This window comes from Polistes canadensis, unplaced genomic scaffold, assembly GCF_001313835.1.
Source record: "Polistes canadensis isolate GaletaPanama2010 unplaced genomic scaffold, ASM131383v1 scaffold_122, whole genome shotgun sequence".
Classification (NCBI taxonomy): Eukaryota; Metazoa; Arthropoda; class Insecta; order Hymenoptera; family Vespidae; genus Polistes; species Polistes canadensis.
The window spans coordinates 307,632-323,122 of NW_014569669.1; the positions used below are offsets into that span (position 1 = coordinate 307,632).

The 15,491-nt window shown below is 32.7% G+C and overlaps 1 protein-coding gene and 1 long non-coding RNA gene across 7 annotated transcripts in view; one reads left to right on the forward strand and one right to left on the reverse strand.

Moving 5' to 3' along the window:
• Nucleotides 1-15,491, forward strand: part of LOC106788017 (voltage-dependent T-type calcium channel subunit alpha-1G-like) — a 67,021-nt gene that overhangs the window by 35,915 nt on the left and 15,615 nt on the right. For 2 of the 6 annotated variants that reach the window (XM_014750891.1, XM_014750893.1), the window contains 8 exons: nt 89-261; nt 1,088-1,431; nt 2,216-2,437; nt 2,791-2,923; nt 3,060-3,364; nt 4,128-4,279; nt 5,643-5,846; nt 10,184-10,304. In XM_014750891.1, coding sequence (XP_014606377.1) covers nt 89-261; nt 1,088-1,431; nt 2,216-2,437; nt 2,791-2,923; nt 3,060-3,364; nt 4,128-4,279; nt 5,643-5,846; nt 10,184-10,304 — 1,654 coding nt within the window. The remainder of the gene's footprint in view (nt 1-88; nt 262-1,087; nt 1,432-2,215; nt 2,438-2,790; nt 2,924-3,059; nt 3,365-4,127; nt 4,280-5,642; nt 5,847-10,183; nt 10,305-15,491) is intronic. The other 4 variants (XM_014750892.1, XM_014750896.1, XM_014750894.1 and 1 more) reach the window with 3 other exon arrangements.
• Nucleotides 3,658-10,176, reverse strand: LOC106788018. The gene is made up of 3 exons (XR_001381857.1): nt 9,370-10,176; nt 4,020-4,434; nt 3,658-3,762 (listed from the first exon to the last, which is right to left on the reverse strand). It is a non-coding gene; the product is annotated as an uncharacterized LOC106788018 (long non-coding RNA).

The window sequence follows — 15,491 nt, forward strand, 5'->3', positions numbered from 1 at the left end:
AAAAAGAATATATATATAGAAAATAAAAAAGGGAAAATACGTAACAAGAAGGAAAAAAGGAAAATATTAAATTTTCTCGCGATATCAGATATATTGCACATCTTTGGAGAAGAGGTAAAAGAAGACTGATGAAGAGGTACAGATTATGGAAATACAGAAGGCAGCAGAAACGCGAGCAAAATTTGCTTAAGGAACAACAACAAGGTCAGCCGTTCCGGTCGGCTCCCAGTGGAGCAGGCTCAAACAGAGCAGCACCCGGTGGTGAGTGTTTCTTATCGATCGTTTACCCTATTGTCTTTCTCTCTCTATCTCTATCTCTATCTATCTATCTTTCATTAGAGAATATTATATATACATATATAATATATATGCGTTTTATCCATTACCTTGTATAGGGAAAAACAGAACAAAAAATTGAATATCTGATCATAATCGCAATGTTTTCAATTAATCCGCATTTAGTTGGGTTAAAGATAAAGAAAATAATAAAACGTCGTTTTGATTAGACACAGAAAGAGAAAAAGGCAGGAATAAATGCGGTGGGGGAATAATCGGATTATACACAGTTTCGAAATATTCGCTTATTTGAATTTATATTGAATTGGAAATGGTAGGAATGAGGTGGGGTAGGTGATGGAGAGGGAAGGGGAGGGGAGGGGGGTGGAGGTCGGTAGAATTTGGATAAAAGGTCGATTCTCTGGTTTAGGGCTCGTGTAAATGTTTCGAATAATAAAGCCGGCCAGGGGATCGTACGTCGTTACAATTATTAAGCGTTTTAAGCAGTAGCTTTAATGCACCTAGCTAGCTACTTTTCAAGGATGCTTTAATTAGGCCGGCTTACGCTCTTTTATTCGGCTAACAAGGAATTCGTTTAATCAAAGCCTTCCTTTTTATCTACCTTTGGTTTCTTTCTATTTCTTTTCTTTTTTTTCTTTTTCATTTTATCGTCATTTGGAATAATAATATCATCGAGTGAAATTTATCAGTGATCTTTGATAGTTTTTATCGTGATATTTTCTCTCTTATTCTGTTCTTTTTATCTTTTATCAACGCTGAACGGCCTCGTTTGTTCTCTTACAACTTTCAGACAAAAAAATTCATCACGGAAGATGCCCTAGACTGTTGGCAGCGTTAGAGTATGCGGAACAGCAACAGCATCAACAGCAACAACAGCAACAGCAATCATCCGGTATCTGTGGTAGTGGATCTAACGGAGAGTTTGCTACGAATGGACCAGCATCGCAGCCTGGAATTACCACTGGCGTTTCCAGCAATGGGGCTGGTAATGGAAACATGGGTATTGCACCACGAGCGAGTCCTGAAGTTTCCGAGGCTGAAATGTCAAGCAATTCGTACAATCGGCCGGGATTATATCGTGCCGCTTCAGTTTCCTGTAACGGCAGCGACAATATCATTTCAAATGCTACCGACGTGAGTACCCCCATTTGTATATTCCTACACTATTTTACCTTTAAACCATTTTCTTTTCTCCCCCATCGCCTCGATATATTTATATCTTTTTATTTGGATATATATTTTTTCTTTTTTTAGTTTTGTCTTTCTTTTTTTTTCTATTTTTTTTTTCTTTCTTTAAATCACGTAGATTAACGTAGCTCTCGAACGTGAATATTGTTATATTATATTTATGTTTTAACGAATTTTAATTAGAATTGCTGCGCTACTTTTTCCTTTTTTTTTTAATGTGGAATCCAATGCTTTTTATTATCCGAAATTTATTCGAAGATAACACGCCTATAATAAACAATTATTATTAATCATTGTCGTATACGTTTTTCCTAATAAAATTCAAGCAGCTAGGACTGAAAAGGGAATAAAAGACGTTTCCATGATTCTAGTTTGTTAGCCTTGAAACGTAATTAGAATATTTGAATAAGCTCGACACGTTTCTTCCTAACTTTTGTCGAAAAAGAGAAAGAGATAGAGAGTGAAAGAATGAAAGGGAGTGAGAGAGAGAGACTTGACGAGTTTTCTCTTTACATATTTAATGTCGTTTATTGATTTAAAATTTGGAGACGGCGTAAAGGATTAAGCAGAGAGATTTACTATGAATTATTTAAAACGAGTACTTAAACTTTTGGTGAAAAGAATGAACTGGGGGGGTGGAATGGGGGAGGAATGGGGGAGGAATGGGGGAGTAAGAAGTAAGGAGAAGGATTGAAAAGGATTCATTTGGTCTATTTCTCACGCGAATTAGACGAATAACGCGTTGCTGAGCCCACCGTGTACTCACTACCGACGAAGGAGCAGCGTTATGTTCAGCGACGTGGTTTTGCTACACGGTAGCAATAGCGTTGGGAACACGATGCAATCTGGTCCCACGGTCGCTCCTACTGAGCGTAACGTTTGTTCGAGTGAAAAAATGACGCAAACCGGTGACGGCAATGTTTGGTCTAGCCCGCTGTCCGACCATACACAGGTATTCTCTATTTATTTTCTATTTGCACACAAGTACATACATAGATTTATCAAATATTCTATTTTAGAATTTGGATTGCTTCTTCTCTTTTTTTTTTTCTCTATTTTTTCTTCTTCTTCTTCAATTATACCTATCGTATTATTGTAAAAAAGTGTATTATTTTTGTTCTTGTCTATAGTTTTATTTTGATTAAATTATCATGTAGTTTTAGATCCATCTCTCTCAGTCGTGCTTAATATTATTATTAATATTATTATTATTATTATTGGATTCCAGTTACGTTAAAATAATTTTAATTCAATTAACACAGGAATATATCGTATGACAAGTTTTTCCATTTACGTTTGTCACAGCAGATGCAAGTTGAGTTGGGTACGAAGGAAGCAATGACGTGTCAAGAATTACTGGCACTCAGTGGAGCACTCAGCGCTGCCTTGCCAACCGGTCAATTGGCTTTAGATTCTTTTTTAAATTCACTTACTAAAGGTAAGAGACAAATATTTTGATCAGTAAGATATTAAAGAATAAGTATATTCAAAATTATTTTGAACAATCGAGATTTAGGATACGTTAAGGATCCTAATTGATAAGTTTGAGGATAAATCAATCGTAATTGAAACAGGTATCACCGAACGACATATTATTTTGGAGGATCGTTCACAGTGGTTGTCTTCCGATTTGGAAAATTGTTCTTGTTGCTGCGACGCCCAAAGCGGTCTCGATCAGTGGCCGGATAACGGTGAAAGATGGCGAAAATCCTCGAGAACTCGTAGGTTCTTCAGAACTATCGGAAATCGTTGCATCTGCGGATTACGTTGTATAAGACGTTGGATCAAGAAACTCGTCGAGCACAAGTATTTTCAACAGGGTATACTCTTGGCAATTCTCATAAATACATTGAGCATGGGTATCGAGTATCATAATCAGGTGCGTCTCTTACATTTATTTTTCACTAATTTATTTCATTATATTTTTATTTTCATTCCTTAAACACTTCTTATAATTTAATTACGAGATTGGAAGAAAGCAATCGTTAATCAGTTTCCATTTATTTCTATTAAAAATCGTACGATATCGTTGATTTTACTTTTACGATAGTTCGACACACTTATTACATTGGATTCACTTGACTCGAACTTGGAAACGTTTTGCGATTTAATCAATCAACGTGTATTCCCTTTGTTCTTTCCTTTTTTGTTTTCTTCTTTTTGTAATTCTCGTTATTTCATTAAACACAACAACGTAATCCGGATGATAATTAACGGGGTTCTCCTTTTATATCAAACGTTTCGAAATCAAACCCAAACCGGTATGGCTGTGTCTTGCTAGAAAATATATTCCCAGAAAGAGTTAATACAAAGATAAAGAAGAGATTATCATGTCGGAAAAATACGGGTATAATAATCGTTTAAGATCGTTAATAGCATTTTCCTACTATACTCCTAGCCTTTTATTCTCGAAATCAACTTTTCAACGGATGATGCCTTGTATGCATCTTCCACGTTTACCACTCTAAACGGCAAATCTTATCTCAGATAATCGTTAAGATATTCAAGCTTCGTATTACAATATACCTACTTACCTTGCTCGTAACGATTCTTCTCCCCCTCCCTTTTTACTTGAAACTCGTTGAAGATTTTTCCTTAATTTTCTTCATTTCGTCTCTTCTCTTCTTTCGAACGATTTATAGCCGGAGCAATTGACCGTGCTCGTCGAGATAAGCAACATCGTTTTCTCTGCCATCTTCGCCGTTGAGATGCTACTTAAGGTAATAGCTGAGGGTCCGTTTGGCTACATCAGCAACGGTTTCAATGTTTTCGACGGCATCGTCGTGATCCTTAGGTAAGTACTTTCTTTTTCTTTTTTTAGTTTTTTTTTTTGTTTTTTTTTTTTTTTAATACTATCCATTTGACTTTTCTCGAGTTATATTATATATCGGTTGAAATTTACCTCGATAAGAGAGGAACAATAAATTGAAGTCATTGATCAGCGAGCAGCTAAAAGAAGACAAATGAATAATAACTTTAATGCTTTTTCCTTGTATAAACGTACGCGCGTACGTATATTTACTTGCAGGATAAATAACATTGGATGTATTTGCTAGGAATAAAAAAAGAAAAAAAGTTTAATATACTGGTCCATTTGAAATTCGGTCTTATTTCTTAATCTTTGCGTCGAAGTTTCAATTCTATATCCAAAAAAAAGTTGAATAAAGTTTGTTAAGTTTCTTATATCGGGTAATAATGATGAATTCGTGAAAACACGAAAAACCTCGTTTTTAGTTTTATATTGGGAACCATACGCCACCGAAGACAAATCTTTCTTTTATTTTTCTGTCTAAGGACACGTAAACGAACCCAAGGGACATTAGTTTTCTTAATATAAATCTTTGCTCCTTATCCTCGAGGCATCTATTACATACGCATACACTAACACACATACATATATACAAACTTATATACATATATAAAGGGGTGCAAACATTTTTTGTAGGTCAAATGCTCGCTGACCACTGACCTAGAACGTTCGCGATACCCCAACGTTATTTCTATATTTTATTCAAGTTTTATATACATATATTTCATCGATCAATTCTAATAAGATCAATTGATCGATGATTTGATTTATTTTCAATCGATAGAAAAAAAGTAGAAGAAACTTGTGCAAATGTATAGTTATACCTTATACCGAACAAATTTTCACCCCGACGTAGTAACCGTATACACTTAAGAGTAAAACATTCCGCGAAAAGTTGTGAACAAAAAAAAAAAAAAAAAAAAAAAAAAAAAAAAAAAAAAAAAAAAAAGAAAAGAAAAAAGAAGAAAAAAAAAAGAAAGTTCTTTTTTGATCGAAACTTTACGAGAAGGGAAAGCGTATCGCAACTCTTCTCGTAAGGAACCAAACTTTTCTCGATGCACTCTAACTCTTCTTATTCCATTTGTTCGAATAATTTTCCCTTATATTATACGTTTTTTTTTTCTTTTTTTTTTCCTTTCTTTCTTTCTTTCTTTTTCTTCTTTTTTTCTCTTCACTCGACTTTTCGCGAGAATGAATGAATGAATGAATGAATGAATGAATGAATGAATGAATGAATAAATGAATGAATGAAGATGGTGGCCTCTTAAATTACTCTTTTAAATACGCGTCTCTCTCTTTCTCTCTCTCTTTTGTTTCTCTCTCTCTCTCTCTCTCTACGTGTATCCAGCATCATTGAGCTATTCCAATCGTTCGTGGAGGAACGAGGTGGAAGTTCCGGTCTGAGCGTCCTTAGAACCTTCCGTTTGCTGAGGATTTTGAAGTTGGTCCGTTTCCTGCCAAATTTGAGACGTCAACTTTTCGTCATGCTACGCACCATGGATAACGTTGCCGTATTCTTTTCCCTTTTAGTACTTTTCATCTTTATATTCAGGTAAGTTATCAATCATTCCGATATTTTTAACATTAACGATGCTATCTTGTTTTTTTTTTTTTTTTCTATTTTTTTTCTACTTTTTTTTTTTTTTTCTTGCCGTCGATTAAATTTAATTATTCTCCTTTAGACAAAAGTAATAATTAATAATTTCGATTCGAACGAGAATCTAGATATCTTTAATTCGTTACGCCATTCTACGCGCAATTTTGACGATATAAAAAGATACTATATCATCTGTGTTGTGTGAGATATTATAAATTTAAAAAAAAAAAAAAGAACAGAAAGATGTTCTCTATCCTACGACAAATTCGGTTAATCAATTTTACGCGTCTTTCATTTCGATTCATTTTCCCATATCATTCGTTGAATCAATTCTTTTTGTTTGTTTAAATAACCTCTGCTCGAATAATAAAACGAGTTTGATTTCTATTAACTGACGCGTTTTATGGAAGATACTTTGAGGTTAGATATTTTTTAATAAGACGTTTCTCTTCGAATTATTTATTCTTTAAAAATACGAAATGATGTTTGTGACAACATTTCGTATAAAAAAAAAAAAAAAAAATTAAAAGAAAAATCTAGAAAACAAATGACTCGTTTTATTATTCAGTCCGATAGGGGAAAAACAGATCTCGAGTATTACGGAGAGAGATTATTTATATGGTTACCTTCAATTTTCGAGGATGGCGTAATCCTTAGAGAAAAACATAAAGAACAACAACAAAATAAAATAAAAAATAAAAAGAAGAAGAAAAATGTAAAGAAAGCTAAAGGGAGGAAAGATCTTTTACTTTGAGTTTTTAAATAAGCATATCTAACGAATACTAAAAAACTACGAGACAGCTCGCAATAATAATCGGCTTTTATCAAAAATCAAGAAAAAGGCTTCGCTCGAGAAGGCGCGCTTCCTGGAGAGAAAAAAAAAAAAGAAAAAAAAAAAGCTCATGCGTCCTCGTCTATTATTAATTTCGTCCTCGAACAATCGTCGTATTCAAATAATCGTAAAGAATGTTCTATCAAAAATGGCTCATATCGATCTTGAATATAATTATCTATAATGTAACATTTATTTATCTATTATGAATTTTCTCAGATATAATTGGAACGATTCAAAGCTACCCGAATTCGGATTTCAAGCACAACGACGATCTCTTTTTCTCTCTCTCTCTCTCTCTTTCTCTCTCTTTCTCTCTCTCTTTTTCCTTTTATCTATCTATTTATCTATCAACTATCTATCTATCTATCTATATATATATATCTATGTATCTATTCGTAAGGCTCTTGCTTACGAAACCTTTGGAAAGAGAAACAAATCGGTGTCTAACCGTTCGGTAGACTGGCAAACGATAACGAATCGGCTTTCATTTTTTTCGCATTCGAATCATTTTCTCGTAAACAATCGAACCTTTTCATCATTGTCATCTGAATTTCAAAACTGTTCTGTTTCGATTACTGCCTACAACTTTTCACGAAAGTTGTCTGCCTTTTTCTATCATTCTTTTTTCTATTTCTTTCTCTCTCTCTCTTTCTGTCTCTCTCTTTTTCTCTTATTCTCGTTTACATTTTCGTATTTCAGCTTTTATCTTCGTTCTTTCTCGTCTGGAAAAATTATTATTTACTTTTTCGCTATTTTTTAATTTTTATCTTTCTCTCTCTCTCTCTATCTCTCTCTCTGTCTCTTTCTCTTTCTTTCGATTCTTTTTTTTCTATCTACATATCTATCTTTATCTATATTTCATCGCGAAGATCATCGCACACATCCGTGACGCGAATATATTTATGACAAATATTTGATGGAAAGCGTAGCAAATATATATTTATTCCTCACGTGTTTGACACGTTTAGGTAACGACAGTTAAACGTTAGAGAGGGTGTAATGATACACGTGCCAATGCATATAACGTATGTATATAACGTATGTATATATCGTATTTTATATATATATATATACATATCGTATATATACGAGACACGTGCTTATTTAAATCATTACGTAAATCTCTGCGCGTGTGTGTTGCGTGTGTGCATGGTGCTTTGTGTTTTCTCTCTCTCTCTCTCTCTCTCTCTCTCTCTCTCTCTCTTTCTCTCTCTCTATACTCTATCTTTGGACGTATTTTTATTTTCTTTCTCTCTTTCTCTCTGTTTTTATATTTTTTATTATAATTAGCGACGAGTATGAAAGCTATTTTACTTATCCGTATAATATATTATATTATAAACGGTTATTAATATTATTATTAATATTATTATATTCATTAATATACATATATCTCTATGTTTTTTTATTACAAATTAAATCTATTTAATCGATCTTTCCTACTCTACGCTCGTTTCCATTTACTTTAGTGCTGCGTATGATTTGACTGACAAGCGGCTATTTATTAAGCGACATACGCTCGGTGTGCGCTCGTCGATATTTTAGAAAAGCTTATGCGAATGTACGGCGTATATTTATTATTTGTCAAATTTGTCTATCATTTTATCTCTATTAATATTTCTTTTTTATTTTTATAATAATTTTTCTGTCTTTTTTTTTTTTTTCCGTTCCTTTTTATTTCATTTCTTTTTTTAACGTAAGTAAATCCTTTCAATATGAGAAATTTTCTCGGTGTGCATTATACATTTGACTAGTGTTTTTTAGTAAATATTCGTAATAATAGATAGATAAACGAGATAATAATTCTCGTAATATTTTATGTTAGACGAATTGTTATTAAATAACGCGTTCGATATAAGAAATATAAATTATTCGTTGTATTATTTATATTGTATTACACGTTACACAGCTATGGGTAATGAAGTAGAAATAACGAATGTCTCTGTAACGTCAGCATTAAATACTATTATATGGGATTTCACAAATCACGGATAAAGATACTTGGCAACCGGTCCAACTCGGTTAATGCGAAAGTTATCCCGTTGAGAGTCGTCGCAGTTGTCGTCGTCGTCGTCGTCGTCGTCGTCGTCGTCGTCGTCGTCGTCGTCGTCGTCGTCGTCGTCGTCAGCGTCGTCAGCGTCGTTGTCGTCAGGGTTGTCCTATAAAGAGGAAACATTAAACACTATTGTGACGTATATAATACGATTTGCACGATATCACCTTTAGTAGATATTTATGTAGCTATTTACACATAAGTACATACTAGACCGGCTCTAGGTTAATACATAAAAGTCACCGATTTAACCGGGTGCCATGGTTTTTTATTGGGGGTAGTAATATTATCAAAAAAAAAATAAAGTAACAGTATTAGTAATTTAATTTTCAATTAACTAATTGAAATACAATAACCGATTAAAAAGGATCCTCTTTTGAGATTTCACAACACTAATGCAGAATTTTATATACATTACGATATAAAACTATTTAATTATTATTTCATCAAATTGCGATACGAAGTGTGTATTATTACTCGTATATTTTTTGTTTTTTTTTTTTTTTTAAATATTTCTTAATTCCAGAGGGGGTAAGTTTATTTGTTTCTAACAATAACAACAATCAAATTGATCAAAATTTAATACATACCCTGGAACCTCGGTAGTATTGAGTAAATACAAATGTATTGTATCTATCCTAACGTTGACAACTACTTTTAACGGTTTCCAAAGGTTACGTTTAAAGCACAAAGAACCCCGTATAGATTCTTTTTAAAGGGAGGAAGGAAAACTATATGTGCGACAATGAAATCTAATCGAGAAACGTTATTTTCGAAAACGTTTTTCCGGATTTCGCGTAGCAACGATTAAATCTCGTAGTTCTTAGCGTTCTAACAACGAGCACAACGTTTTTCGTTCGTCGAACGAACAAGACTTACGTAGAGAAACTAAACGAGCCTCGGTTATTTTCCGTTCAGTGTTTATACAATATATATATATATGTGTGTGTGTGTGTGTATATTTAAAAGGTAGAAAACGAGTATACTTCGGAAGTGGGCATCGAGTGCACTCGATGTTCTCGAGTATATACTATTATATACCTATACGTGTGTATATGTGCACGTTACGTCGTCGCCATGCTTTGTAAATTCGTTATGTTAGTTTATCGAACTAAGGCTTCTTGCTTTTATTTTTTATTTTATTCTCTCTCTCTCTTTCTCTTTCTCTCTCTCTCTCTTTTACGTTAGTTAATAATTTATGTTCTTTGTGTATTTATTTTATAATTTTTTATTTTTTGTCTCTTACCGTCTTTATTGTTCTTTTTCTATTTTCTTTTTTTTTTACTTTCTTATACCCTAACACCCCCCTTTTCCCAGTCTTTTTTCTTTAAATTACTCTGTCTCTTCGTATTTCTATATTATATATGGATAAAGAAGTACATTGCACGTTTCGTTGTGTTGTAGTATTCTCGGGATGAACCTGTTTGGTTGCAAATTCTGTGAAACGATGAAAGGCAGCTCTGACGTCGAGTGTGATAGGAAAAACTTTGACTCGTTACTCTGGGCTATTGTGACGGTGTTTCAGGTACCTACAAAAGGATACTTTCCCACGTATCTCTCAAGGGCTTTCTATCTCTCTCTCTCTCTCTCTCTCTTCTGTCTCTCTCTCTCTCTCTCTTTCTCTTACTCTTTCTCTCTCTCTCACTCTCTCTCATAGTTTCATTCTATCCGTTTCTCTATTTCTCTTTCCCCTACTATTTCTATCTTTTCTATTTTACTATCTCTTTCTTTCTTTCTATTTCTCTCTCTCTCTCTCTCTCTCTCTCTCTCTCTCTTTCTCTCTCTTTCTCTGTCACATATAGGCACACGCATAGACACATACGTATTGGTCGTTGTTGGTATTATCAACGTTTAACCGTACTCACACTTAGTTATATGTCAGTCACACTTATAGAAATATATGAATGGTTAATGACCACTTTGCTTGATCAAAAAAAAAGAAAAAAAAGAAAAAAGAAAATAAAGAAAAAAAGAAAAAGAAGGAGGAAGAGGAGGAGGAGGAGGAGGAGGAGAAAAAAAACAACTAGAAAGGAAGTAAAAAATAAAAAAAGAAAAGAAGAAGAAAGTAAGAAGGCTAGCAATAAGAGAAATTTGCGAAATTATATGGAAAAGAAAAAAAAAAGAAATGAAATCGATATTGTCGCGAATAGCCTAATTATTTATATTCATTATGATCTACCATTTATTACTATTACTAATCCCCTAACCCTACTATACTATTATTCTACTATTACTATTATTACTACTATTACTATTACTATTACTACTACTACTACTACTACTACTACCTACTACTACTACTACTTTATGATTTCGCGAGAGGGCCCATAAGGTAATGTATACACATGAGAGATACGCTTTTTTTTCAATAATGGCATGCCAGCCGTTTGATGTGTCTATCATGCGAGCTCGATCAGGCACGATCGATCGATCGATCGATCAATCGATCGACTTCGAACGTGTTTACTCGCGCACGCGTAAGCGCTTATCACAAATCTTTTGGTCTGCGTACTGACATGAGCTTGAACGCACCTGCCTTTGCGGTTTCAACGTTTGCCGCTTTGGCATGCTGCCGTTTCCTGATTTCTATATATATATATATATTGATATACGTATATACAGTACATACATATATGTGCTTAATAATTTTCACGGTGGAACAAATCCAAATATTGGAAAAAGAATATATTATTTTATCATTTATTTTCTATAACGTTAAATTATTTCTTTTATTCATTTTTATTTATGCAATATTATAATTCGTATTATGTAAATGTAACGATCCAATAATCTGTGTGATTTATATTTTATGAATATAATATAATTAATATTTCTATGATATACTCTTATACGAATAAATCAAAAATATTATCGAACGAATCGTCTTTGTGTGTTTCGTTAGGATTTTTATTTATATTATAATATAAATCATGGATATCATTTTTTTTTATACTTAAACCACTGTCATAATTATCAGTACATATATATATATATATATAATCTATACTTATACATTTTTATATACGTGTAAACGCGTTTGTATGTGTCGTTTGTATCAATCCTTGTCTTTTCTCTATAAGCTTTGTTTGCGTGGTTGAACGAGCCCAAGATGTACAAGCTAATCAATTTGATTAAAACCAATGACGATGATTTGTAATACTTTCATATATTCGTAGTTAGATTGTAATCTTAAAGATTCGAAACACGCAAACTATCCAATTTCTTTGTCAAACCGATGTCATCGTACCTCGTCGTTGCTGTGTCGTGAGTGCATTTTTCAAGATTATTTTCGTAGTCACGCGAATGATATTCGCATTAAAAGTTCCACCCAAGCCGTCCTCTTTCCCCTTACCCATTCAGAAAGGGGATTGCCCGCAACGTAAACGGTCATAAAATATTTTTTCTTTTTTTTGGGGGCGGTACCCTCTCTGACATCTTAACAATGTACACGGCGACGTCGAGCGTTGACTGAATCAAGAAAGAAGGAAAAAGAAAAAAAAAAAAAACCCAACGAAATTACACGCATAAAGAAGCAAAAGAGGACAAAATATAAGAAAAGAATATCCTTCGGTCGATTATATTTTTCCTATTTGCAGCTTTGCATGTACTTTTTATCTCACTGTTGTTATTTGATGTTGTTGTAATTGTTGTTGTTGTTGTTATCGTATTTTTGGTGTTTATCCTTAGTCGTGTTTCTTCTTTCGCAATTTTTTACGATCGCTCTATCTCTCTATCTCTCTCTCTCTCTCTATTTCTTTCTTTAGCTTTTGTCGCTATTCTCTCTTATTTTCTCTCTCTCTTTCTCTCTCTCTCTCTCTCTCTCTCTTTATCTCTCTGTTTTTCTCTCTCTTTACCACTCTATCTTTTTATCTACCTATATTTACATATATACTTATCATTCACTTTTTTGATACTGATATCTATATATCTGCCTTATTCTATATCTTTCAATATCTTTGCAGACACTATTATATATAATAGTATATTAATACTATAGACTAAATTCCATACATATAAATTTTCACGAGGGTATCAACATCCGCTACACTCTAACAGGATCACTAAATTATTCACCCGTAACTCGAACGAGACACGAGATACATACATATATATGTATATAATAGATATATATATATATATATATGTATATATATATATGTGTGTATGTATGTATGTAGTATAATACCAGAGCGCGTTTTCTTTTCGATCGAGTCGTCGATGTAGAAAATTTTCGATCGCACACGATTAGCAGCACCCTTTTGAAAGAAAATCGATAGGATTAATGACGTTATGACGGACTGAAAAAAAGGAGACTTGGCTTCGTGTTATTTCCTACATGATATCTTGTTTTATCTTTTCTTTTCTTTTTTTTTTCTTTTTTTGTTTTTTTTTTAACAATATAACCAATTAGTCGTATTTACACTGATACGATTCCTTGTCTTTCTAATATTGCCAATTACCTTCGATTCTATCTATCTTTTTCTATCTTTCTTTCTTTCTTTCTTTCTTTCTTTCTTTCTCTGTCTCTCTCTCTCTTGTTCTCTCTAATTACAAATTGTCTTCTAAATATTTCCTTTTTTTTTCTCCAAATTTCTGTCTTTCTCTTTCTCTATTTGTCTATCTCTCTCTTTTACCTCGAATTCGAACGTATAAACTTGATGAATCTCTTCCGAAAGGTTACACACGTTAAACACGATTAAAATGAAAATTTAAACAAAAATCGGAAGCTATCGCGCTCTTCTCAAACGAAACCACCATCATCACCCTAAATACCAACGTGCAAACTTTCGCATTTCGCGTATCTCAACGAGTACGTAAGTACGTACGAGTTAATGTCTTTAGGTAAACACGTAATCAAGAAATCCTTTAATCCCTTTTCAATGTTCATACTATACACACCACTAATCAGGAATAGTAAAGTCCCGATAATTATTCATTTTGTGTTCATTCATTTAAAGTTTGTACAGTTTCACACACACAAAAAAAAAAAAAAAGAAAGAAAATAATCTAATAAATGTTACTTTTTTGTTTCTCCATTTTTATCAATATATTGTATTAATTACATTATAAATATATTAAATTATACACGGTGTCCTCTTTAACTGTAATGGTTCAAACAAGCAGAAGGTGATTCTACATGAAAAACTAAGTCGAAAATGTAGAATACAATTTATTCATAAGGGATGTTGTTGTTTTTTTTTTTTTTTTCAGTTTAAGTTCAATAAATTTCACTAGCTTACTGTCGAATATTTCGGAGAAAACATTTTGTGCTTTTTAATATGTTTAAAAGCATTGTCGATATGATGATATATCTTATATAGATTCTACTTTTATGCTTATCGAACAAAGTTTTTAGTTTCCAAGGTTGCAAGCTCAATCAAGTGCACGCTCGAATTCGACAAATTTCCAAAATTATTTTTATTAAAAACAAAGTCTTTTTTTAAACGAACAAATTGGTATTTTACATTATAGATTTAATTTTTCATCTATTAAATCATTCATTGCTCAGGACACTCTGTATATATTTATATGTATACACATATATAGATTATATTTATATTAAATTTTATAGCTTTCTGATGAACGTGTACCATTTTTTGATATTTTGCAACGGCCGATGTTGTTTATTGTTCATTTCCATTGATTCCTGCTAAATCCTTTGAAATGTACGTGTTATACGGAACCACAAAAGCTGCGTGTATTTATAATTGTTCTCCATCCCTTACCCAACCCCCTCCCCCCTACCCCCTACCCCCGATTTTCATGTAAAATCGTCTATGTTGCCGATGTTCGATATCGTAAATATATTTTAAAACACATAAAACATTGAAATTGAAGTACTCGTTGAACGTTCATCAGTCGTATACGAAAAATATCTGCGTGTTTGTGTGTCTCTGTGTCGGAGCCATGTATATTATCCTTATGTAACCACACGAATAAGCTAAACGTTGGCGTATCCTATTACTTTGACTTTTGTTTTTTTAAATTCTTACAATAAGTACAATATCTTTGTGTTTGGTATAAGAAAATGTAAAACCTAGTCTGATCGATATGATACTTCGACTACTGTCGCAGTAGATACACCCGTTAATGGTCAGACACGAATAAACGAATTAATTCGATTAAATAAACAAAAATTGAAGAAAAATAATTATTTTATAATATACATTTTTCTTTTTTTATTATTTCAGTGTCTATTTTTTTTGTTTTATTTTTGTTAATACATAATTTATATTAATTTAAGAGCCATTCAATATTCATTACGTTGATATCGTAGACGATTCATTAATAAAAAGAAACATGCTATAAAGTCAAACTAATATTGAAAATGTGTTAAAATAAACATGATCGCTTTAGAATATGATACGCCAATGCGAAGTACCCTTATGTACATTACTATGTTGGATATACCAATATTCGGTCATCGTTGATGTTTATGTTGGATATACCTATCTATCATCGTTAAACGCAACGACTCGAACTGCATACCACAAATCAAACAGTGATATATCCAGTTGACGATCGTTACATTTGTTGCTCTATTTCACGCAGTTTGCACGCATCAATCGACGAACCTAATATTTATATGTGTATATATATATAATACATATAATACATATAATATATATACATATATACTCGTATCTTAAATATTTTTGATTTACTTTGTTTCAACAGATATCACAATCATATTCACTTTTCCAACACGAAA